Genomic DNA, 24567 nt, shown 5'->3' with positions numbered 1-24567 from the left:
CAACATCTATGGAAAAGAGTAAACAGTTGATATTTCAGTCCAAGACGCTTTATCAAGACTGAAACTTTGACTGTTTACTTTTTTCCGTAGATGCTGCTTGGCTTGCAGTGTTACTCCAGTATTTTGTTATTCCATAAGGTTGGGTGAGACTGGAACTAGAATTTATGGGTGAAAGGTGAAATATTTAAGGGGAAACTGGGGGGAAGCATCTTCACTTAGAGGATAGGGAGTGTGGAATAAGCTACCAGTGGAATTGGTGGATGCAGGTTAGATTGAAACATTTAGAAGTTTGGATAAGTACTTGGATGTGAGGAATATGGAGGGCTATGGTCCAGGTGCAAGTAGATGGGACTAGGCAGAATAACAGGCATTGTCTAGATGGGCTGAAGGGGCTGTTTCTGAGCTGTAGTGTTCTATAATTGCTAGATACTATTTGTTGCATCTGGACATAGCTGTATAGTAACAGTTTTTGATTTTATTTTCAATAAATATTTCAAGTCCTGAAAATTATTTCTGGTTCCGCACGGCCAACAGAATATGGATGTCTCTGGAATGCAAAGGAAATTTACCAGAGTCATTTCAGGGATAAGTAATTTCAGCTGTAGTGTTAGGCTGGAAGTGCTGAGATTTTAAGTAAAGGAAGGCAAATTTGGGGAGAGGTGGGATAATGTGGAGAAAGATTTCGTAGAGGTGCACAACATAATGATGGATATAAATGATGTCAACAAATAATGTCATACCAGTTGAGGCCAGTATTTCAGGTTTTGGGCAAGAGATGCATTTGCTGTGCAAGGAATTTTCTCCCGCAGTAAATAGTAATGATGTAGAACAAGCCACCTGTGAGGATTGTAGAAGTGGAGACACTATCAATTTCAAAAGTGCAATTTGAGCAGAATAGTGGAGCTGCCTGAATTGCTCTTTAAAGAGTTAACTTAAATTCCTTGGGGTTGATTGTTTGCCTCAAACGCCATTATGACTTTGGGTCTCAAGTGCCAGGCTGCTGTTTGTAGGCTTCAGTTCAGCGCTTAACACCATCTTACCCCAGAAACTAGTGGGGAAAAGTATCCTTGATGGGCCTCTCTCTGCAACTGGATAATTTCTGGACTACTTAGCAGAAAGGCCACAGTCAGTCCGTGTGTGCAGCAGCGTCTCTAGTCCCACTTCGCTGAGCACTGGTGCTGGCCAAGGCTGTGCGCTCAGCCCGCTGCTGTTCACATTGCCGACGCAGGACTGTCACAGGATTGAGTTCAAACCATGTCATAGTGTGCAGTTGACACAACGGTGGTTGGCCTCATCATCAACAACAGTGATGAGTTGGAGTACAGAGAGAAAGTGGAGCAGCTAGCGGACTGGTGTGAGAAGAACAACCCGTCTAAATGCGGAGAAGACCAATTAGACATTTATCAGAAGCACTGCATATACAGGGCTGTTTATTCTTGGGGATCCTACCCATCAATCCAGCATCCTCTTTGACTTTCTACCATCAGACAGGAGACTCCAGAGCATGAAGTCAAGAGAGTGAGAATGGGAAATGGTTTCTTCCCTCAGGCCATGACTTCCCAGCCACATCGCACTCGAAGTGTCATTGGTTAATCTCTTCTGCACTTTACAATATTTAATTTATGCACTGTTTATTTTTGTGAAATCCATCTATAGGTTTCATCCTTGCTTTCACAAATTGTTATACAGTATGTGTTGTGTATACTACTGCGTTTTACACCTGGTTCGGAGAGACGTCTGGTTTGACGGTATATCTCTATATAATTAAACAACAATAAACTTGATTCTAGAATTTTAAGAAGTTGTACACCTTGTATATACATTTGAAATGTGAAGTTACCTGAATAGAGTTCTGTTTCGCAAAGTGACGAACATTGTAGATGGAAAGAAAACTTCTGTGGCACGAGATACCCTTTTCACCAAAATGTTGCACAAAGATAAAATGCTGTAATCTTGATTAGTATTTAAACCCATAACCTTTTACAGCAGGTGCACTATCAGCTGAATGAAACTGAAGATTTAATTTTTGAGGTTGTTTGAGTGCTCAAAAATAAGTGCAATAGAAACCAGAGACTAAAGTTTCTTGAAATGTTCACTTGTATTCTTTCCACTGTTTCCTGAATCCTGTTTTACAGCTGGCTGAGTGTTTACACCACATGTCCCCTTGTTCTTGAGGATCGTGAGCCTGGCATGCATTTGAGCATGTATATTTCCTGGGGGAAAAATATTGTTAGAGGACAGTTTTGTTTTCACATAACTTCTGTAGCCACACAAATTGTCTCGTTAATTACCAGCCATTTGTAACATTTTGCATAGGTATTATTTTAACAGACTTTTTGTAGTTATGTTTTTACTTGTCATGTTAAACTTTCCATTCCTTTGGATGCAGAATTACATGGAACATTTGAATCTTCTAGAATAAAATTGTACTAAGCCTAAAGAATTGAATATATTTCTTACATTCTTCACATACATTAGTAAAAATCTTTACATTACGTCTTCATCTAAATGTGCAAAGTTCAATTTATAGTAATTTGTAATAAATGCTATGTACAGCAAGACAGTCAATATAGAAATGCAATTCTATCAGCATGAATTGTGTATCGGTAGAATTTTCTAACACAGAAGGCCGTTGAGGCCACATTAAATATCTTGAAGGAATCTGGTATAGTTCCAGAGATTAAAGATGTTGACTGATTTGGCCAAGAAAAGGAACGGGAATGAATTTTAATATCAACCATTAAATACTGGACCAGGCTTGAAGGGTGAATATCCCCACTAAATATTCCTCTGCCTGTTTGATCCTTTTTTGCATTTTTAAGGGACATATTTCAGAAATATTTTTAGTTAATAGTTAATATAAAATCTAAACCACTCATCCTCGCATCTCTTGCCTCTGCTAAGTACTTTACAGAAAATCCTAATTGTAAGGTTGCTTATTAATTGAAGGCCTAATGAATTTTCATTTTTCCTTAAGCTGCTGTTTAATTTTGTACTAGTTTGGAAATTTTCTGAATTGAGCTCTTGTATTTTGTAGGGGTACCTGTTTTATCACTTTTTTAAAAACAATACTGCATGTTTTGTTTGTAGTTTTAATATTTTGTGCAATAGTCTCGTCATCTGCTTTTAATTTGTTAGTCCTGGATCATTATTCTCTTGGCTTTAAAAAAGGTTTTCTTTCTACATAGGTGGCTAATATAAACCCAAAAGACAACTCCTATACTGTGAAGGATTTTGTTTATAAGGAGGTCCAGCGGGACTGGCCGGGTTACTCAGAAGAGGATCGGCAGTTATTTGACAAAGTGGTTTCCAGGTAAATTAAATGGGGGTTAGTAAAATTCCTTTGTCTTCATTACTAAAAAAAATCAAGCAGAGATCTGAAAAGTCTGTAAAGGAAGGTAAAAGTATTAAGCGACGCAAACAAAACACTGGAGGAACTCAGCAAGTTATGCAGTGTCTATAGAGCAAAATGATCTCTGCCTCATTTCTGAGTTCCTAGAACTTGTCATTCAAGAATTCCAGCATCTGTAAAATCTGTCCTGTCTCCATCTGTAGAATCTCTCCTGTCTCAGTTTGCAAGAATTGATCTGGTGCAGATCCTAGGTCTTTTACTGAGAGATCCTAATTTCATGATCCTACATAGTGAAGCAATAGGGGATCATTTGGAGCAGCAACCGGACATAAGACTGCTTAGTACTAAGGCTGTGTATTATCATTTGTGATGGTAATTTTTTTTATTTGCTAGTATTTGCTGTTTCTCAGATAAATCTTTGAGTCCATTTATAGTACTCCACCTTAAACTGGATTAATTGATCTATGTATTGGCTTGGAATTGCAATCCAGGCTTTTAACCTTGGTGCTACTGTGACTGACTAAAACTAGAATACACAGAAGCTCTAAATGGGAAATATAAGATGTTGTTCACACAGCAAACCATCAGGAGAGGGACTGCAAGAGAATTTCAGCTTTCCTGACACAATGTTTTATAGAGCGTAGCTAACAAACGATTAATTAGTTTCAATTGCTATGATCTAATTTAACATTTTGGATATAGTCATGTAAACGGCTATAAAGGGTGCTACAGCGGTTAACACAATGCTGTTACAGCTCGAGGCATGGGAGTTCAATTCCAGCATCCTCTGTAAGGAGTCTCTACTTCATTCTTGTGGAATATGTGAGTTTTCTCCAGGTGCTTGGGTTTCCTCCCACAGTCCAAAGACCTACGGGGTAGTTAGTTGGTCAGTGTAAGTTGTCCCTTGATTAGGGTAGAGTTTAAATCTGGGTTGTTTGGGGTTGCAGGGTACCTCGATTCGAAAGGGTCGGGAAGGCCTATTCTGCACTGTTTCTCTAAGTGAATAATACATTTACAAATTTACAGTTGTAGCACTTCGGCCCTCAAAGTTGTGCCGAACATTTCCCTATCTTAGAAGTTACTAGGCTTACCCATAGCCCTCTATTTTTCTAAGCTCCATGTACCTATCCAAAAGTCTCTTAAAAGACCCTATCGTATCCAGCTCCACCACCGTTGCTGGCAGCCCATTCCACGCACTCACCACTGAGTAAAAAAACTTACCCCTGACATCTCCTCTGTACCTACTCCCCAGCACCTTAAACCTGTGTCCTCTTGTGGCAACTATTTCAGCCCTGGGAAAAAGCCTCTGACTATCCAGACAATCAATGCCTCTCATCATCTTATACACCGCTATTAGGTCACCTCTCATCCTCCTGCACTCCAAGGAGAAAAAGCCGAGTTCACTCAAACTGTTTTCATAAGGCATGCTCCCAATCCAGGCAACATCCTTGTAAATCTCTGCACCCTTCCTATGGATTCCACATCCTTTGTGTAGTGAGGCGACCAGAACTGAGCACAGTACTCCAAGTAGAGTCTGACCAGGGTCCTATATAGCTGCAACGTTACCTCTCAGCTCCTAAATTCAATTCCACGATTGAAGGCCAAAACACCATATGCCTTCTTAACCAGACAGTCAACCTGCAGAGCTGCTTTGAGTGTCCTATGGACTCGGACCTCAAGATCCCTCTGATCCTCCACACTGCCTAGAGTCTTACCATTAATACTATATTCTGCCATAATATTTGACCTACCAAAATGAACCACTTCACACTTACCTGGGTTGAACTCCATCTGCCACTTCTTAGCCCAGTTTTGCATCCTATCAATGTCCTGCTGTAACCTCTGACAGCCCTCCACACTATCCACAACACCTCCAACCTTTATGTCATCAGCAAACTTACTAACCCATCCCTCTACTTCCTCATCCAGGTCATTTATAAAAATCATGAAGAGTAAGGGTCCCAGAACAGATCCCTGAGGTACACCACTGGTCAATGACCTCCATGCAGAATGTAACCTGTCTATAACCACTCTTTGCCTTCTGTGGGCAAGCCAGTTCTGCATCCACAAAGCAATGTCCCCTTGGATCCCATGTCTCCTTACTTTCTCAATAAGCCTTGCATGGGGTACATTATCAAATGCCTTGCTGAAATTCATATACACTACCTCTACTGCTCTTCCTTCATCAATGTGTTTAGTCACATCCTCAAAAAATTCAATCAGGCTTGTAAAGCACAACCTGTCCTTGACAAAGCCATGCTGTCTATTCCTAATCATGTTATACCTCTGCAAATGTTCATAAATTCTGCCTCCCAGGATATTCTCCATCACTTACCAACTAATGAAGTAAGACTCACTGGTCTATAAATTTCTGGGCTATCTCTAATCCCTTCCTTGAATAAAGGAACAACATCCACAACCCTCCAATCCTCCGGAATCTCTCCCGTCCCCTTTGATGATTCAAAGATCATCGCCAGAGGCTCAGTAATCTCCTCCCTCACCTCCCACAGTAGACTGGGGTGCATCTCATCCGGTCCCGGCAATTTATCCAGCTTGATGCTTTCCAAAATCTCTAGCACATCCTCTTTCTTAATAACTACATGCTCAAGCTTTTCAGTCTGCTGCAAGTCAGCGCTACAATCACCAAGATCCTTTTCCGTAGTGAATACTGAAGTAAAGTATTCATTAAGTACTTCTGCTATTTGCTATTTCCTCCAGTTCCATACACACTTTTCCACTGTCACACTTGATAGGTCCTATTCTTTCATGTCTTCTCCTCTTGCTCTTCACATACTTGTAGAATGTCTTGGGGTTTTCCTTAATCCTGCCCACCAAGGCCTTCTCATGGCCCCTTCTGGCTCTCTTAATTTCCTTTTTAAGCTCCTTCGTGTTAACCTTATAATCTTCTAGATCTGTAACATTACCTAGCTCTCTGAACCTTTTGTAAGCTTTTCTTCTTGCCTAGATTTATTACAGCCTTTGTACACCACGGTTCCTGTACCCTACCATAACCTCCCTGTCTCATTGGAATGTACCTGTGCAGAACTCCACACAAATATCCCCTGAATATTTGCCACATTTTTTTTGGTACTTTTCCCAGAGAACATCTGTTCCCAATTTAAGCTTCCAATTACCTGCCTGATAGCCTCATAATTCCCCTTACTGCAATTAAACGCTCTTCTAACTTGTCTGTTCCTGGCTCTTTCCAATGCTATCATAAAGCAGATTGAATTATGATCACTGTCTCCAAAATGCTCTCCCACTGAGAGATCTGACACCTGACCAGGTTCATTTTCCAATACCAAATAAAGTACAGTCTCTCCTCTTGTAGGCTTATCTACATATTGTGTAAAGAAACCTTCCTGCATACACCTAACAAACTCCACCCCATCTAAACCCTTTGCTCTAGGAAGATGCCAATCGGTATTTGGGAAATTAAAATGTCCTATCACGACAGCTCTATTATTACACCTTTCCAGGATCTGTTTCCCTATCTGCTCCTCGATATCCCTGTTACTATTAGGTGGCCTACATTAAAAAAAAATGCCCAGTAAAGTTATTGATCCCTTCCTGTTCCTAACCTCCACTCACAGAGACTCCATAGACAATCCCTCCATGGCATCCACCTTTTCTGCAGCCGTGACACTATTCCTGATCAACAGTGCCATGCCCCCACTTCTTTTGCCTCCCTCCCTGTCCTTTCTGAAACAACTAAAACCCAGCACTTGAAGTAACCATTCCTGTCCCTGAGTCATCCAAGTCTCTGTAATGGCCACCACATCCTAGCTCCAAGTACTGATCCATTTCCTGAAGACTGGTTCTGGTTCTCATTTTAGTTCATCCATAATTATGCTATTCGTAATGGCATGATTCCAGAATGATCCCTAACAGTGTTTTAGCTTCAACTTCATAGTAAGAAACATTTCCTACAATTTCTATTTTACTTTACAGAAGTCAAAGTCAATTTAGTAATACTTACAAAATGCTGGAGGAACGCAACAGGCCAGACAGCATCTATGGAAAAGAGTATTGTCAATGTTTTGGACCCGAAACGTTGACTGTCGACTCTTTTCCATCAATCCTATCTGACCTGCTGAGTTTCTTCAGCATTTTGTGTGTGTGTGTTGCTTTGGATATCTAGCATTTGCACATTTTCCCTTGTTTATAATTTTTTTTTGTTCTCTGAATGTTTAAAACAGGAAATTATCCCAGATGCAAAATTCCAACAGCCATTCAACAGATCCTGTTCCATCAAGTTCCCCTAAAGGTAGAGAATCTGCATCCCCATCAGAGGTTGGTAAAAAAAAAACAAATCAGTTGCCAAGCTTGTTATGGCTTGACTTATAAAATTGATTGACCTCATCTGTCAATTTGTATTATTAAGCAAGTCAACAGTAACCAGGAGGAGAGGGAATCAGTTAAAGTTTCAGGTTGAAATGTCATCAGTCTAAAACTTGTGTTCCTTTCTCTCTAAATATGCTCAACATATACAACGTATTCACTTAAGTAGGTTTTCTGACATTGCCAGATTATTTTGCTTTTCAAGTTTTCTCATTTGCTCCAAAAGCAGGAAGAAACCATGTGATGTATCTACAGGCTTAACAGATTTTATTTGATGAATACATATAACTGTTGCTACCATCTCATGACTGCTTATTTGTCCTGCTGCTGTATATTATCCAAATGAGCATATTTTTTCAATTAAATGTAAATATGGAAATTGTTCTCCTTGGTCTTTGTCGTACAGTCGGCCCTCCTTATCCGCGAATTCTGCATCCGTGAATTCAACCAACCGGGACTCAGGAAAACCTGGAAGTGCTCTTCCAGCACTTGTTGTTCGAGCATGGACAGACTTTTTTTTCTTGACATTATTCCCTAAGCAATGCAGTATAACAACTATTTTACATAGCATTTACATTGTATTAGGTACTATAAGTAATCTAGAGATGATTTAAAGTATACAGGAGGATGTGCGTGTGTTATTGTGGATCGGGATCGAAAAAAATTGGACGTTCTCTTCCTAAGTCAGAATAGGTACATCCGGTATTATTTAGCGTCAGTCAAACATTTGTCTTAGTATATAGTATATATTTTACCTTTCTATGCATATAAAACACTTAAGGACGTATGTTTCAGCGCCGGGCTTGGGAACCGTTCCTGAGTGCGAGCCAGTGACAGACTGCTTTCGAGTGCGCTCTCCATCCGTGGCGGGTTGATGTGGAGGATCAAAAACCAAAACCCAATAATTAAACCACTGTATTGCTGAGTGATAATTGTAGCTTTCATCGGGCAGGGCCTTTCTCACTTTTATCCTTTAAAATTGTTCTATTCGTTGACCGACGTAGCCTAACGCTTTTCCAATGACCGATGGCCTTTCACCTCTTTCGGATCGCTTTATTATTTCCACTTTATTTGTGATCGTGATTATTTTCGTGAACAGAAACACTGCGCATTCAGAGCTCTGGCGCCAGGTCCTAATGTCCACCGCACTGAGACAGGTCTGGGGTTCTGCTGGGTCCTAAGATCCACCGCATTAAGACAGGTTGAATAAGGGACTTGAGCATCCACGAATTTTGGTATCCGCAAGGGGTCCAAGAACCAATCCCTTACGGATAAGGAGGACCGACTGTAATTATCGTTGCTCTGCCAATTGGCAACCACATCTTTGGTAATGCACTTCGATGACAGTTTCTAAAGAATAGTTTCTACTTCCTTAGTTTAGCATTTTTTAAAAACTTAACATTGTGTTTGTTTCTGATCAAAATCCCAAATGTCAGGAAGCATTATAGTAGCTCTCTGCACTCATCCATAGCATTGTTATTGATTTGTAATAATTGTCTGAAGGTAAAGGGGAGTTCCCAACCTCTATGCCATAGGCCAATACCATCAACCAAGGGGTCTGTGGGCCTCAGGTTGGAAACCTCTGCTGTAAAGTCTGCATGTATTTATGAAGGTTAAATCACCTCATTTGATATGCTATTTGGTTTTGGAAAAATCAAACCATACTTAATGTTTTCTTCAATGTTTTTGCAGAAGCGATCACTACCTTCAGATTTCATTGATCCACTAGCAAGCAAGAAGCCCAGAATATCTCACTTGACCAATCGTGTGCAGCCAACCCTTAATGGTGATTTAAATCCGTCCGGTGAGAAAAACAACATTACAGCCCCAGTTGTTCATCTTCACCCTCCACCTCCACCATCTTCTCCCCCTGCACCACCACCTGTGCCACTTCCAGTTCCTATTGCTCATACTGTGAATTCTAACTCCAATTCCCCATGCACACCAGAAGGAAGGGGAACTCAAGACTTGCCAGTTGATACTATTGGTCTAGCTGGCGAGGGTTATGAGGACCAGCAAGGAAAGCATACCTCTAGGACTACAGTTGAAAGTCCGCCACACCAAATGGAGTGCTCTGAACTCATCATGAAAGACTGTTCTTCTAATGGAAAATCAAAAAAGAAGGCTAAAAAACACAAAGACAAGGAAAGAGAAAAGGAAAAGAATCAGGTGAAAAATGAGGATGATGGCAGAGAATACAGAAGCAAAACTGAGGAACACAAACCTATTAAAGATGCCAATTCTGATTCAGGTATGTACACAGCAGATATCAGGCAGACATAATGGGGAAACTCAAGCTTAAAGTAAATGGCTGCAATATATATGTGGGGTGTTACATCTTGGACAACAAGAAGATATGAGTTCTTACTTGAAGGTTCATTATGCTATACAGAGCCAGACCAAAGAAACTCACAGGCAACTAAGTCTTGGTAAGTTTTAAATGTGCTTCACATTCTCCCTTTTACGTTGTCTGTACAGAGCAAGAGGATCCTGATCTGGCTATGGACATCATTGTAGGTTGAAGGAATATTGAATGCTCTCAGGCACCTCAGAGATTATTTGAATCAAACTTTCCTTATGAACATGATTTATTATAGGGGTTCCTAACCTTGTGTCCATGGACCTCTCCGTTAATGCGAAGGCTCCATGACATAAAACTGAAGGGGGGGAGGTAGCTGATTTATTAACAAAAAGATTATTTGATTGTGTCTCACTATTGTACATAAAGCATGCTAAGCCATATAATTAAAATGTAACTAAAATTGATGGTATTTGTGTGAACATTTGTAATCTACATAATTCAGCCTTGTGAAATGAGTTTCTCCATTATACCACAGTCTTACTGGTGGTGTGAGAGTGCAGTTGTTAGTGCTGCTCCCTCTTAAGGGCCTGGATTCAATCTTCACTTTGGATTGGATAATATCTGTGTGAAGTTTGCATTTTATGATCTTGAGTTCCCAAGAGTGATCTGATTTCCTCCAACATCCCAAAGATATGCTGATACGTTATTTAGCTCTGGTGCGTTCTTATTCAGTGTAGGTTAATGGCAAAAGGAAACCAGTTAGAACTGTTAAGTACGTGTGAGACACAATAAATTGCAAAGGAATGGGATGACTAAATTAGCACCTGGGAATTTAGCATGGACTTGTTGGACCAAATAGTCTCTTTTTGTGTCAGTTTTACAGTAGATACTTTAAAAAAGATTCTGGCCCTTTGAGCCATGCTTCCCAACCATCCCCTGAATTAATATAAACCTAATCATGCGACAATTTTCAATGACCGATTAACACCCCCCCCCCCCCCCGCCAACACACACACATACACACACGCAGACACAGAGATACAGACACACCCCACCCGGCTGGAGAACTTAGCAGGTCAGGCAGCACGATGGAAAGGAATATGAAGTCATTTCATTAGGTGTGCGTTGTCAGTCTATCCTCATTCAAGACAACACCTTAGTCTGTATCCTTTACAGCATCTCTAGTGTAATCACCATAGTGGCAGATAATATTCCAGCTGTATAATCACCAAAAAAAATTTATAAACTTGTTAAATGTTTTTCCCCTCATACTTCTGTTCTCACCTCACTCCATAGAAAAGAGAGTTCCCCAGTCCCCAGCTTTCACCCTACGAGCCTCTGCACCAGGCATATCTTTCTTTGTCATCTCTGCTAGCTGCAACACTATCAGACCACCTTCTCCCTACCCTTTTCCACCTTCTACAGAAACCACTCCCTCCTGGACTCCCTGGTCTGTTCATCTTATCTGGCCTTTACTCCATCTACTTTCAGACATCTACTGGTCATCTTCCCTCTGCATACTTGGTCAGTACTATTGCATTTGATCTGAAACATCAGAAATTCCTTTCCTCCCACAAATGCTGATTGACCTGCTGAGTTCCTCCAGTAGAGTTTTTGTGCTCCAGATTCCAGCATCTGCTGCCCCTTGTGTCTTCAAATATTTTGGTATTTGGCCACCAGTTGCAATTGGAGGGAAAAAAACTTGAGGTTTGAGAATGAAGAAACAAAAATTAATGAAATGCATTTTTGATGTTAAGGATGAGGAGAAAAAGGAATTTATCAGTGGAATGTATAAATATAGCAATCAAAAATATTTCACAATAGCTTTTTCAAGGTGTACAAATGGGTATGTTTAATGTCCTTGAAGTTTTTCAGAATGCACCTGGGTGTGTTGCTTGTAACATTGGCGAAAACAATGTTTGTCAAGAGTAAACTTTTTAGGCATTAACCTTTTTCACTTGGAAAATGTGATTTGAAAACTTAACTGTTAAGTCAATTACTTTTCAATTGGAAATTACATGACAACTAACGATTCCACTTTTATTTGTTGAAGTGGCATTGCTGGCATTTGTTATAAGTATCAAGGTCATTTTTCTGACAAGAACTGCAATCAATTGACCCTTATTATAGAATATCCATTCCAGGAGGGTCCTCTCCCTTATTACCTTCTATAGATGAGTTCTTATTAATGTTTCTGCCTACTGATACTGGATAGCTGCACCCTGACCAATTCTGCAGGCTTTATTTTTAGGCAGTTTTTTTCCTGACTTGCTCTGACTTCATCCTCTCCAACAATGTCTCACTTCCTTTGAAGAGAGTTCAGAGAAGATTCATGAGAATGATCCCAGGAATGAAGGAATTAATGTATGAGGAGCATTTGATTGCTCTGGGTCTGTATTCACAGGCATCTGGAAGAATATGAGGTGTTATCATTGAAATCTAGTGAATATTGAAAAGCTTGGGTAGAAGGTGTGACAGGGATGTTTCCTATAATGGGACAAGCTAGGACCAGAGGGCACAGCCTCAGAATGGAAGGGCGACCTTTTAGAACAGAGATGAGGAGGAATTTATTTAGCCAAAGATAGTGAATTCATGGAATTCATTGCAACAGACAGCTGTGGAGGTTTGAAAGGGATAATAAATCAGCCATGATCGAATGTCGGAGCAGACTGAATGGGCCAAATGACCTAATTCTGTTCCTATGTCTTAAGCTCTTTTCTTGAGAATCCAATAGTCTTAAATATTCAGCTCCCAGCCATGCACCAATTGTGTTGTATTTTTACATTTACACTGTGAATGTATTTATTTTGTTGTGAGTGCTTTGTGTATTCAGATACAGCACCTTTACCTGACTGACAGAATGACCCTTGTTCCATTGACTTGCCTGCACTGTTTCCTTGTCCTTCCTGCATAGCTTTCTGGATTTTTCTCATTCATAGCAGAATTGTCATTGGACAGTGATCTCAACAAAAGGGAAACAAGTCTCTCTGAATCAAAGGAATTTATGAAAAATTATTTGTTTTAACCTGTAAATGCACTGTGCAAGCTATCTCCATCCAGGATAACTGCAGTATATTTCTGTAATACATCCACTCACATTCTGTAAGCAAGATGTTCAATGATATTTTGTGTAACTGTGTGGATGTTACCAGCTCTAAGCTTTATTACTTGAACTAATAATTCGTCCAGGTGCAGGATGATTGGTCTAGGCAAAATAATAGTTTGGCATGAACTAGATAGGCCGAAGGGCTTGTTTCTGTGCTGTACTGTGCTCTATGATTCTAAGGTTAGAAGTTTTACAGTTGATGTAATACTAAATCATTGGTCAGTTATCAAAATGTCAGTTTTATAGGTAGTTCACTGTTTAAATTTTTATAATGTATTTTGAATGCTGAAAATTACTCCTAATGAATTCAGTGATTTTTGAAGTTGGTTTTGATCAAGAAGAGAATTTGCCTCGTTGTTGGAATATAGCGTTGTTAGAATTTTGCAGCCACAACAAAGTTTGGAGTCTGCATGAGACCCACTTACTTCAAGCTAGTTCTAGTGTGTGTTATCTTAGATCGCTAAAATACATAGGGTGGGAAAGGTCATAAAATTGCTTTCTTCATTATAGTCACATCTGCTGCTTTTAATAAATTAATCTCTGAATGGTCTCTTGTCTGCAGGATTTAGAAACAGTGGGAGACTGGCTATGGGTGGAGATCTTAATGCTTTGACCTCCATTGTGTAGGTAATTCAGTTAATGGCGTTACGGGCTTCAGAGCTGTTATTGGTGGTGACAGAACTGACCATATGGCTGCTGCTGTTTATAATCTGTAGAGTTTCAAACCAGTGCGTTATTTCCATGGGGGGGGGGGGAATGCAATGGACAAGCATTAGAAGCATTCCCACAAGCTATAGCTGCAGTGTGACAAAGGTCAAAGGTTTACTGCTTTTTTTCCTGTACTTTCTGCTGTATTTTGACAGATATACACAAGGGTCTGTCCTTTTTGCAGGATTGAATATGAAGTGCACTGGTTCCAGTAATTCTACGTTACCAACCAAAACACCTGACTATTTAGTGTGAGTAATTTTACATTCTATGCTTGTATTTTGCACCCTTCCCTTGTGTAAACTAGTAAACTGCCATTTATTACTTAATTTGTTTAGATATTTAAACTTTACTATTAAAATCGTATCTATTATTTTTACTTGACATTCATTAAACAATGTCCCACATCTTTTTGTTTTGCCTTATTAGTCATTTTGTAAAATGCTGAATATTGTGAACAAAAAATTGAGTTTCTATTTGAAGCTGTGAAAATTAGAGAAACAATGCATATCTGGAAAATCTGTGATTGCCATGAAAATGATACGGGCAGTGGAGATTAAGGAAGTGATCCCATGCAGATTTAGCAGAAATTGTTCATTCAATGACCGCTTTCCAAAGATACAGAAAAACTAATGTGACCGACTAGCTGAACAAGCTTTGTTCTCATTTATTCGCATAGAAAGAAAGTAGCTTTCACAATCCCAACACACAAACATTTCACAACCAGTTCAGTACTTTTGAAGACTAGTCATTGTAGAAACCATGATGCAGGTATAGTATGCTACCTCAAATATAATGAAATTACAAGTTATTTTGAAGGGTGATTTTTAGAAATTTGGACATAGTACTGTGCAAAAGTCTTAGGCACCCCAGCTGTAGATATGGGCCTAAGACTTGTGCACAGTACTGTATAAAGAATCATCACTTAAAATAGCCTCATGAATCTAGACCAGAAGAAATGGATGTTTCAGTATATTATTTGGCCTCTACAGTCTACTGTACCTCTCAGTAATGTTATGGATTATCCACTCTCTTACCCATTCTATTGCAAGTTATAAACCTATCTCTGCTTTGAATGTAGTTGAGGCTGAGTCTTGCTTTCTGAGGGAAAGAGTTCTAATGCATCTCAACCCTTTTAGAGAGGGAAAAAAAACATTCTCCTTACTCAAATTGGTGCTGCCTTATTCTGAGATTATGCCCTTGGGTTCAAGACTTGAAACATCTATTTTTGTTTAACACTGTCTGCTACAGATCTGACTGCAGGTGCTTCCTGATTTGCTGAGTGTCTCCAGTATTTTCTGCTATATAAAACCAAAAAAAAAAGCAATTGCTTAAAATCTGAATAAATTATAAATCAAAATGCTGAAATAAATTTTGCAACTCAAATTATATCTATGGAAGGAAAATATTTAATTTAAGTCAAAGGTCCTTCAATTGGAAAACGAGTTGCAGAGATGGTAAGGAGTGGATAAGGAAAAAGAAATAATGTAAATTTGCTACAATACAAAGCTGGAAAATCTAATTGTATTTGTTAAGAAATTCTTTATAATCTAACTAAGTAGATTTTAGTTAAGTAATGGTGGAATAAACTCATCCAAATATATGCCAAGACATGAGCAGAATCCTTTCAGAATTTGGCATAAATTAGTAGGTTAATTACAATCTGGCTTTTCAATGGGTTATGTAATTCTTTTAAGTTATTTGTTCCATGATTACTATATCGTAACTTGGAACAAAAATACCCTGCTTCCAGTAACATCCTTATTTTCAGAAAAAAAGTGTGGAGTCAATTTTTAATTTCCTCTTCAGTCCATAGTTTTATTCCATAATCCATGCTTTGTTATTGAAATAATCTGACAACAAATTGACCCATTTATTAATCAATTTGTCTGAGTAAAATGTGAATATGAGCAAAGCCACTCAATGTTCTTTGTGAATTTTGATGGTGCTATCATCTCAAGTTGGAAGTGTTCTTCAGAACAGTGGAGCCACCTGGTGTGCAAAATGGTTTTCTCTCCTTGACTTGTTTCTGTCCAGTCACCTACATAATTACTAAAGAGCAAACCTTTCTATTATAACTGAAACAGCAAGCAGGGGTGCATTTAATGTGTAATATTCATATCCTTTTTTATTTGGTTCAACAGCAAATATGCAGCCATTATGTCCCAGGAACAGAGACAAAACTACAAAGATGACTTTAATGCAGAGTATGGTGAATACCGAAGTTTGCACGCCAGGCTAGAGAGGGTAACCAAGCGTTTTTTGCAATTGGATGCAGAACGGAAGCGTCTCTCTCCTAACACTGAAGAGTATAAGGTATTGGCAAAAGCAATTCCCAGTTTTTCAATATAACAAAGTCCACTTCACAGTGCTAATAATTTTGCTTCGTGTGTTACAGGCTGATTCCTGTAAGTGTAGCTTAACAGAATTATTTCATTAGTATGGAGTTCAATATTTTACTTGTTTATTTCACGTGACAACGTAAAATGAGGTGGTGGTGAACAAAGCATTTATTTTGGGGGAAATGGTATATAGGTGTGAAACACTACACTAGTTGAGCATGAGTTTAGTCTTGAACACGTCTTTTTGGATCTTTTTAATTTTCGCTCTTTCAGCTGTCTCTCACTGATTAACCTAACCAAAGAGTTATCAGAGAATTAGAAAAATAGGAGCAAGAGAAGTCCATTTGACCCTGTTAGCCTACTTCACTAATCATTAATTCACTAATCATAGCAAATCTTTCAAATTCAGTTTGCTGATCCAGCTTTCCCTCTGCAACTTTTCACCTCGTTAGTCCTCACCACCTTTCTGTGGTAGAAAATTCAACATGCTGGAAATAGTTTCTCCATCTCAAGATTCGGTTACTGTTTTTTCTAGACCAGTCTTCCTATATTTCAAAGCATTAAAACCTCTCTCACACTGGTCTTATTGTGCTGCTCTTTAACGAAAGAGCCTATGTGTCAGCTCATACTTAGTTTGGACATCTGCATATTACAGTGCAAAAGTCATGAATGGGCTTCCAGTCAAATACTGGCACTTCCAGAGGGCTTGCTCCATCACTGGACTTTGAAATGAATCCAGAAGCAAAGAGCAGTGTTCTAGCCTGCATCTAACCCCTCATTTATAGCAGAGTTGGCTGCTGTATAGGAATGGCTCTACTTATTAGAATGCACTTGCTACTTTAACTATAAAACTGTTAATTTTTGTGATCTTAATGTTAATTTTTAATAATTTCTTTCAACTGATATATTTTTAATTAATTTTGACAGTTCTAATTTTATCTACCATTGACATTTAAGTGGATCAAAAGCCATTCATACAGTGAACCTTGCAGGGCTGCCACAACAGTCAGGCCTCAAACTCAATTGAATCGCACAGGACCATAAAATGCATCTGAGGGAATAGCACAGGGGCCAGATTTAATTAGAATCAGAGCAGGGGAAGGTTATTAAGCCCATCTTTCGCCTTATTAACAGCTCTGCTAGTTTAAATAACATGCACCCTTAGTCCTGTTGCCGGACCCCTTTTAGATCAGTGTCCTATATTCTATATTGTGTCTTCATTCTACCACCATTCTCATTTCTCCACATTGAACTTCCTCTGCCATTAGAAACATAGAAAACCTACAGCACAGTGCAGCCCTTTCGGCCCACAATGCTGTGCCAAGCATGTACTTTAGAAATTACCTAGGGTTACCCAGAGCCCTCTATTTTTCTAAGCTCCATTGATTAGCCTATCCTACCATCCTGTTTAGAACTTCTGTCATGGATTAGTATTCTCTTCACTGCCACATTTTGTCATTTGCAAGATTTAGAAATTGTGACTTGCTTCAAATCTAGCATATTTGATAAATTTTCCAAAAAAAAGCAATGGCCCTGACTCTAATCCCTGGGAACACTACTGTTTCCCTTAGTCCTAAAAGCCACTATTCACCAAAACACTTTGTTGCTTAGCCAATTTGGTATCCATATTGTATGAATGTCCATATACACATCAACCTCATTGCCCTCAGCAACTATATCCATTACCTCAAATTCTATCAAATTATTTAAATAAGCTTTGGCCTTGAAATACAACTTTGCATTGGAAACCAACTATCCACTTTAATGAAAGTTCTTAATACAGTATCTGTAAAAATGACAAATTTTGTGACTTCAGTAAGGAAGTACCAGGTATGTTTCACTTGCATGACAAGATCATAAATTCCCTTCTGAAATATTAAGTAAATATCAAATTGTAAACTTGGCATGCATGCAGGTTAATAAATTTCATGGCAGATCTTTAGGATCCACTCAAGTGTTTCTTATGCAGATCATTCTGGTAATTTTACTTGCTTGCAAATCAGAGTGCCTTAGAAAATGCAAAACTGGCAATGCTTGTCACTTTTGTATTTGCCATTATGTTAAACAATGAGACATTAAAATGTAAAACACTGTGTAGTGGCCTTAACTCTGGCACTGTTTTGACTCTAATAAATCTTCACTTGTTTGCAGATTATTGATGAAGAAGTTTTGCAAGAATACTGGAAAATTACAAAGGTTGGTGGTTAGTTTTGAAATAGTGTTCTAGCTTCCCACTGCCTTTACTAGCTTGCATTTTGTTGGTCTCAAAGCCCAGTGCCACATTCTTTTTTTGTATTTAATACTAAGTGTTTTTTCCTCAAACATTTCATGGTTCAATTGTATTTAATAGCTTGTCTCTCTCCATAATTTATGGGTGTGAAGACCAAAGGAAGCACAGCACTTTTTCCCCTGCATATTGGAAGTTCTGGGTAATACAGTTCTTCGACTCCCAGTGATTCATGCTGGCTCTATGCAAGAGCAATCCACTAAGTCCCATTCCCCTATATCCTGGAAACCTTTGTCTTTTAACTACCTGTTCAATTTCCCTTTATATGAATATGCCTTAACTACCCCTCCAGCAATGCACATCAGATCCTAATCAGTCACTCCATTAAAGTGTTTTGCTGTAGCCAGTTTTCCCCCGATGGTTGGCATTTAACTTGCATACCAATATATCATTTTCTCCTACTGTTCTAAGCATCTCTGAGGAACTGGCAACATAACAGAGCCTGTGGGAAATGGCCAACAGTAATCATTAATATAGACATAAGTTAGAATATCTAGCTCCTTAATATGAATTCATGTCTGTAGAAACTATTGTGCCAGACCTCATCATTTGACGCATCCTGCATAACTTTTTGAATTGCATTTACACTTTTTATTAGGTACAGGAGTGGGACCTGCTGTAGTCCATCCACTTCAAGGTTCAATGTATTGTGCATTCAGAGATGCTCTTCTGCACACCACTATTATAACACATAGTTATTTGAGTTATTGTCACTCTCCTGGCAGCTTGAATTTCTCCATTCTCCTCTGACTTTTCGTCAAAAAGGCATTTATGGTCTTATGCCCACAGAACCGCCACTGGCTGGATTTTTTTTTTGTTTTTCGCACCATCCTGTGTAAACTTGTTGAAAATCCCAGATCAGCAGTTTGAGTTATTAAAACCAACCCGTATGGCACCGGCAATCATTCCACAGTCAGAGTCACTTAGTCATATTTCTTCCCATCCTGCTTTCTCTTCCCCAGTCCTGAAATGTTGACTGCTTTTTTCCATAGATGCTACCTGGCCTGCTGAATACCACCAGCATTTTGTGTGTGTGGCTCGGATTTCCAGTATCTGCATCTTTTCTCTTGTAATTTCCCCATTCTGATGCTTGGTCTGAACAACAACTGAATCTTGATCACACCTGCATCCTTTTATTCATTGTGACTGGCTAATTAGATAATTGCATTAATACACGAGTATCTAATAGTGGCCACTGGGTGTATAAATGACACAAAATGTGTGCACAACCATATACTTTTAAAAACAATAGTAGATGTGGGTAATATTTATTTTGAATTGGTGGCATGGATTAAATTAAGTACTTCATCTAAAACTTAAATACTATTTCTTTTGTCTTTAGAATAGTCCCAACTACCATGAAGAGAAACATAGATGTGAATATCTGCATAATAAATTGGCTCACATTAAGAGACTAATAGCAGATTATGACCAGCAACAACAACAATCATGGCATTAGAATTCGCTGGACATTTGCAATATTGGTTTGTGATCAGAAGGAGATGTGTAATAAGCTAATTTATTTTGAATTTTTGGGAAATGTTATTCTAGGAATGGTGTCCAGAATATCTGAATGTTTTCAGTGGTTTCATTATTTTGAGTTTGTTACTTCCTGAACTGCCTAAACTACGCCGCACCCTCCTTATCAGACGCTGTTTGCTTTAGAACTTCCATCCTTTTTACTTGTGCGCATTTTTTGTTTATCCAAATACATTACATTAGACAAAGTACCTGGAATGTCCTTTATCCTCTGATTTATACATTAACAATTGATAGCACTAACAAACTCTGTAACATTTGAATAAATGCAGGTATGCAGAAGTTTCTATGTATTCTGCTGATTTTAAATGTTTGCCTTAAGTGGTTGAAGCTTCCCAAGGCAATTTGCACATTCTCAAAAGTATTCAGAGAAATGTTGAAGGTTTAAAGAATGAAAATAACTGATAAGCACTACAAACTGCCTGATTCTTTACACTGTGCCACAGTTTCAATCTATATGCTAAAATGAAAACATTGTCAGCCCCTGTGCCCCTTGCCTTAAGATGTTTGCTTATGTACACATGGTATAATGACCATTAGCCACATATAGCTTCCCATTTTCCCATGCAATTGGGGAACTAACTGTGGCGCTCTCTCTCTGTCTCTGTCTGGGTGTATTTGTTTGGATGTGTTTGTAAGAATTTACATCTTGAGAGGGAGAAGAAAAAAAATCTACTCTCAGTAACCAAAATGCTCAGGACAAAACATCTGATGTGTTATTGTAGGTTTTTCCTATAAATGTACTACTTCCTCCTCAGAATTTGAAGCCTTTCCATTTCAAGTGATTTAGCAGCTTTATTAACATGGAAATATTGCTACAAAGCAAAATTTGAAAGAGGTCTATAGTTTTGGGAAAATTAAACTAATCTTCACGTAGGAGACTTATTTGTATACTACTATAAAGTATTTTTGGAGAGAAAAAGAATATATACAAAGCACCGGTCACCTGCATGTACTAGTTTACTTAAGATTTGTTCTCCTGCGTGCCAGGAATATAATTAAAAAGAAATGTATTTAATAGCACTGTGACCATCAGACAGTGCAAAGAAATTCTTTGAATTTGTAAAATCTGTAGTTAAATCAGTGCATTGTATTTCAGTTATGTAGTTAATTTATCATGTGGGAACATTTAAGTTATTTGGTTGGAAGATGCGAGGTTTTGGAAAAAAAAATTAAGACTTCATAATTTGTAGTTTTTGTCTTATCAAAGTGCTGCCAATTGAAAGAGGAAGCATTGTTTACAAATGAATATTGGAAAGCTTGCCAAATTGCTTAGTTGAATCTTTAATAAATTGTCTCCCCAGTTCACTCCAATTTCTGGTATCTTCAGCCATGCTGCAGCTATAATATCTAAGTTTCTTATCTAAATTTAGGTGTCAACGAAAGCAAGTCCAGATGCAATGCATTATTGTAGGAATATTTGCAGTTCTCATCAGTGAAGTGATTCACACTGAACTTCACAATCATTTTGTATTGATATTTTAAAAGTTATCCCCATCTTACAAGTTCTCTAATCCATGAAAATGCATCAAATGCAAAATGAAAAAGCCAGATGCATCTGCATTGATAATTTATGGATCCCTTATCTGCCAAAAGTTTTTGGGTGTCCTTAAACAAGCATATCCTGAATGGGAAATTTTGGTTTATTCAAATCATCACTTTGGATCTATCTATAAGTTGTTATCAATGATTTTGGGATAGCATTTGGCACCAGCAATGTAATAGTTATACCTACCTGAAATTTATGGTGTGTTGCTTTGTATGCCTCGTGCAGTCTTAAGCATTCATTCAGTGATGTTGCTTGCTTGCTTGCTTCGGATATGTACAACCACAGATCCAACAAAGTATTAACTTAATACATCAAAACTTTCAGCTTTTCTGGAAGCCTGGAACCCAACTGATCTAGAATTAAGATAATTGTAAAGACAAAAAAAATCTTTTATTTTAATGTCTGCAGTGAGATTTGGAATTTCCCTTGTAGTCACTGTTGCATATGTGTCTACTTCAACAATCCCATTGTGCAATAAGCAAGTGTTTGAATGTTAATTTTTGATTGTTAGTAATTATTAGTGTTAAAGTTCTTTAATATCTGTGAAGTTACTCTGGTGCAAACTCTGAAATATTAGTAATTTCTAGTATTGACTACTGGTCCAAAATAAAACTAAAATATAATTGGCAGATTCATGGGTATATATAATGTCGTTGGGGATAAGTGCCAAATCACACTAGTAGCCATTTTGGTTGAAAAAATAATGTTTGAAGGTGCCTAACGTGTTAAATACAACACCGTCGAGTTGCCTGTTTACTTTATCTCTTACACCTCTTTTATCAATAATAGAGTAATCCAAATGTGGCCTTGTAGAATTTGCAGGTCTAAAGTTTTGCTTGCGATACAGAAGGTCGGTGTTGCAGGTTTGGTCTGTAATTATTTTTTGTTCATCAGTTCCATTCATATTTGAGTGCCCAAAAATTAAAACTTCTAATAAAATGAAGTAGCATGCCCTAAAACACTAAATATACATCCTAATAATATGGTTTAGTCACTAATTGTTTCATTAAATTTTCATTCTAAATTTTGACTTCATTTTAGAGGATTCAAATTCGGTCTAAAGCTAGGTCCAACCCACCAACTACTTCAGCATTTAATCCTTAGTAGCTACACTAAAGTTTGACTTCAGCAAAAAATAACAGATCATTTGCTTTAAAAGCTCTGCATTCATGTCTACCAGCAATTTATATTTTGGAAACAATTCTAAAGTTGTAGCAAGTTCTGATACTAATTAAATTTGCAAACCAGTGTTTACACCAAAGCTGCCTACACCAATTTAAAATGGGTTGTGTAGCACCTGCCATATTGATACTGTGTAGGAGCAGAGTTAGTCTTAATTTATTCAGTTTTGTGTACTTGGTAATTGGTACTTTAAAGCATGAAAATGTCACACTTAAATGTACTCCATGAAATTATTGGAAATACAGTATGTCAAATGTGCTATAAAAATAATGTGCTCCAGGCCTTGTAGAAACATGCATTGTTGCAAGTTCTGGCTTGTATCGGGGTGTTACATTGCAGCTATCAGAGGCCTGACTTAAGAAATTGTCTGACACTTTATTACAAAAGTGCTCCGTGAAGTGATATATTCATGCATTACAATCAAAATTCTTCAATGGAAAATGAAAACCACTGTTCCAAAATAACCCAAAGCTTAATTTAAAATTTAAGTAGTGGGTGACAATTTGTGTTCATCAATACTGTGGTAATGTATGCAGCATCTAAGTATGTTAACTTCTGTTTTGATTATTATCAGTTTCAGTAAAGTAGAACAAATGCTATTTACCTGCATATTGTATGTGGGTTTTATGCAAATACCAAGACCTTGGTATAAACATGTCACAGTATTTAATTTTGAGTTGTCATTCTCATTTATCATCAATGTTGAATATTTTTATTGGATTTGTAAAACAACATTTTTGTGAAATTGATAGCTACCCCACCTCTCCTCCTCACCCAGATTCCTTCCCCCACCACAGCTTGTATTGTTTCTATTTATTGTACAATTTTCTTCAAATCCTGCTATTAATGTGTGCCAGGTCAAAACAGGTTTTGCCTCAATACTTCTAAGTCCTCATTGTAAATTTGAGACTCCCTTCATATCCCAGATGGATGCTGTTGAAGCCCACTGTTCAAATTGTTTTGGAAACCCATGCTACACTTAATGAAGAATAGACAGAATGCCTGATGGTGTATTAGATTCTCGGTAGCCTCTTAGCAGTTGTGAATGTCTTTGATTTTGGAATTGCACAGTAAATCTTTAGTTTGGACCATTGAAACTGGAAATGCCACAGGAGTGTTTATACTGATTTTAAAAAAATATATATATTTGAGCCACAATGCCTCCATTCCACATGTAATGTAAGCAGTTTATTTAAAACCTACATTAAAATGTCAACTTTGCATATGTGAGAAGTCTGGTGTTTAATTAAAATTAGTACATTTTAATTAGTACATTTGTGGTCTTTTTGAAACTTGAGTTTTTAAAAGAAATTCTTGATTTTTGAGCAACAATTTCACTGCTTGGAATTGTTAATGGTGATATGAACCAAGTGAGTTGGAAGTCGGCAACGTGAGTATGAAATATGAAACGTGAGTTTTTAAAAGAAATTCTTGATTTTTGAGCAACAATTTCACTGCTTGGAATTTTTAATGGTGATATGAACCAAGCAAAAGAACATATGCGTTTTCTGTGGACGAACTAATTGTTCATTAGGGAGTGAGCAACCATGGTAACTTGCTGACCCATCTGATGGATGTTGCACAATATGTCTGGATTGGGACTTCCAGAACATAGATCTAATGTCAATGAAGGAACAGTCAAAGTAGTGTTGGACTGGTGTTCCATTTCAGGTGCTAGTCTTCCTTGTGTGCCATAAATGAATAAACAAAAAGACCATAACAGACATAGCAGAATTAGGCCATTCAGCCCATGAATCCACTCTGCCATTTCATCATGGCCCCATACACCTGCCCTCTCACTATATCCCTTGATGCCCCGACAAATCAGGAATCAGCTTTGAATATCCCCATGGATTTGG

The 24567-nt window shown here is 38.1% G+C and overlaps 1 protein-coding gene across 2 annotated transcripts in view; it reads left to right on the top strand.

Annotated features, from left to right (window-relative positions):
• Nucleotides 1-23929, top strand: part of ell2 (elongation factor for RNA polymerase II 2) — a 74421-nt gene extending 50492 nt beyond the window's left edge. The window contains exons 6-12 of one of the 2 annotated variants that reach the window (XM_073067578.1): nt 3189-3313; nt 7552-7645; nt 9386-9944; nt 13994-14060; nt 15954-16125; nt 18303-18347; nt 19781-23929. In XM_073067578.1, coding sequence (XP_072923679.1) covers nt 3189-3313; nt 7552-7645; nt 9386-9944; nt 13994-14060; nt 15954-16125; nt 18303-18347; nt 19781-19897 — 1179 coding nt within the window. In that variant the 3' untranslated portion in view covers nt 19898-23929. Of the gene's footprint in view, nt 1-3188; nt 3314-7551; nt 7646-9385; nt 9945-13964; nt 14061-15953; nt 16126-18302; nt 18348-19780 lie in introns of those variants that run through there. The other variant, XM_073067587.1, reaches the window with a different exon arrangement.
• The last annotated feature ends 638 nt before the right edge of the window (nt 23930-24567 follow it).

The sequence above is a fragment of the Hemitrygon akajei genome, chromosome 2, assembly GCF_048418815.1.
Source record: "Hemitrygon akajei chromosome 2, sHemAka1.3, whole genome shotgun sequence".
Taxonomy (NCBI): Eukaryota; Metazoa; Chordata; class Chondrichthyes; order Myliobatiformes; family Dasyatidae; genus Hemitrygon; species Hemitrygon akajei.
Note: the sequence above shows the minus strand (reverse complement) of the source record. Positions and strands in the feature narration are given on the sequence as shown.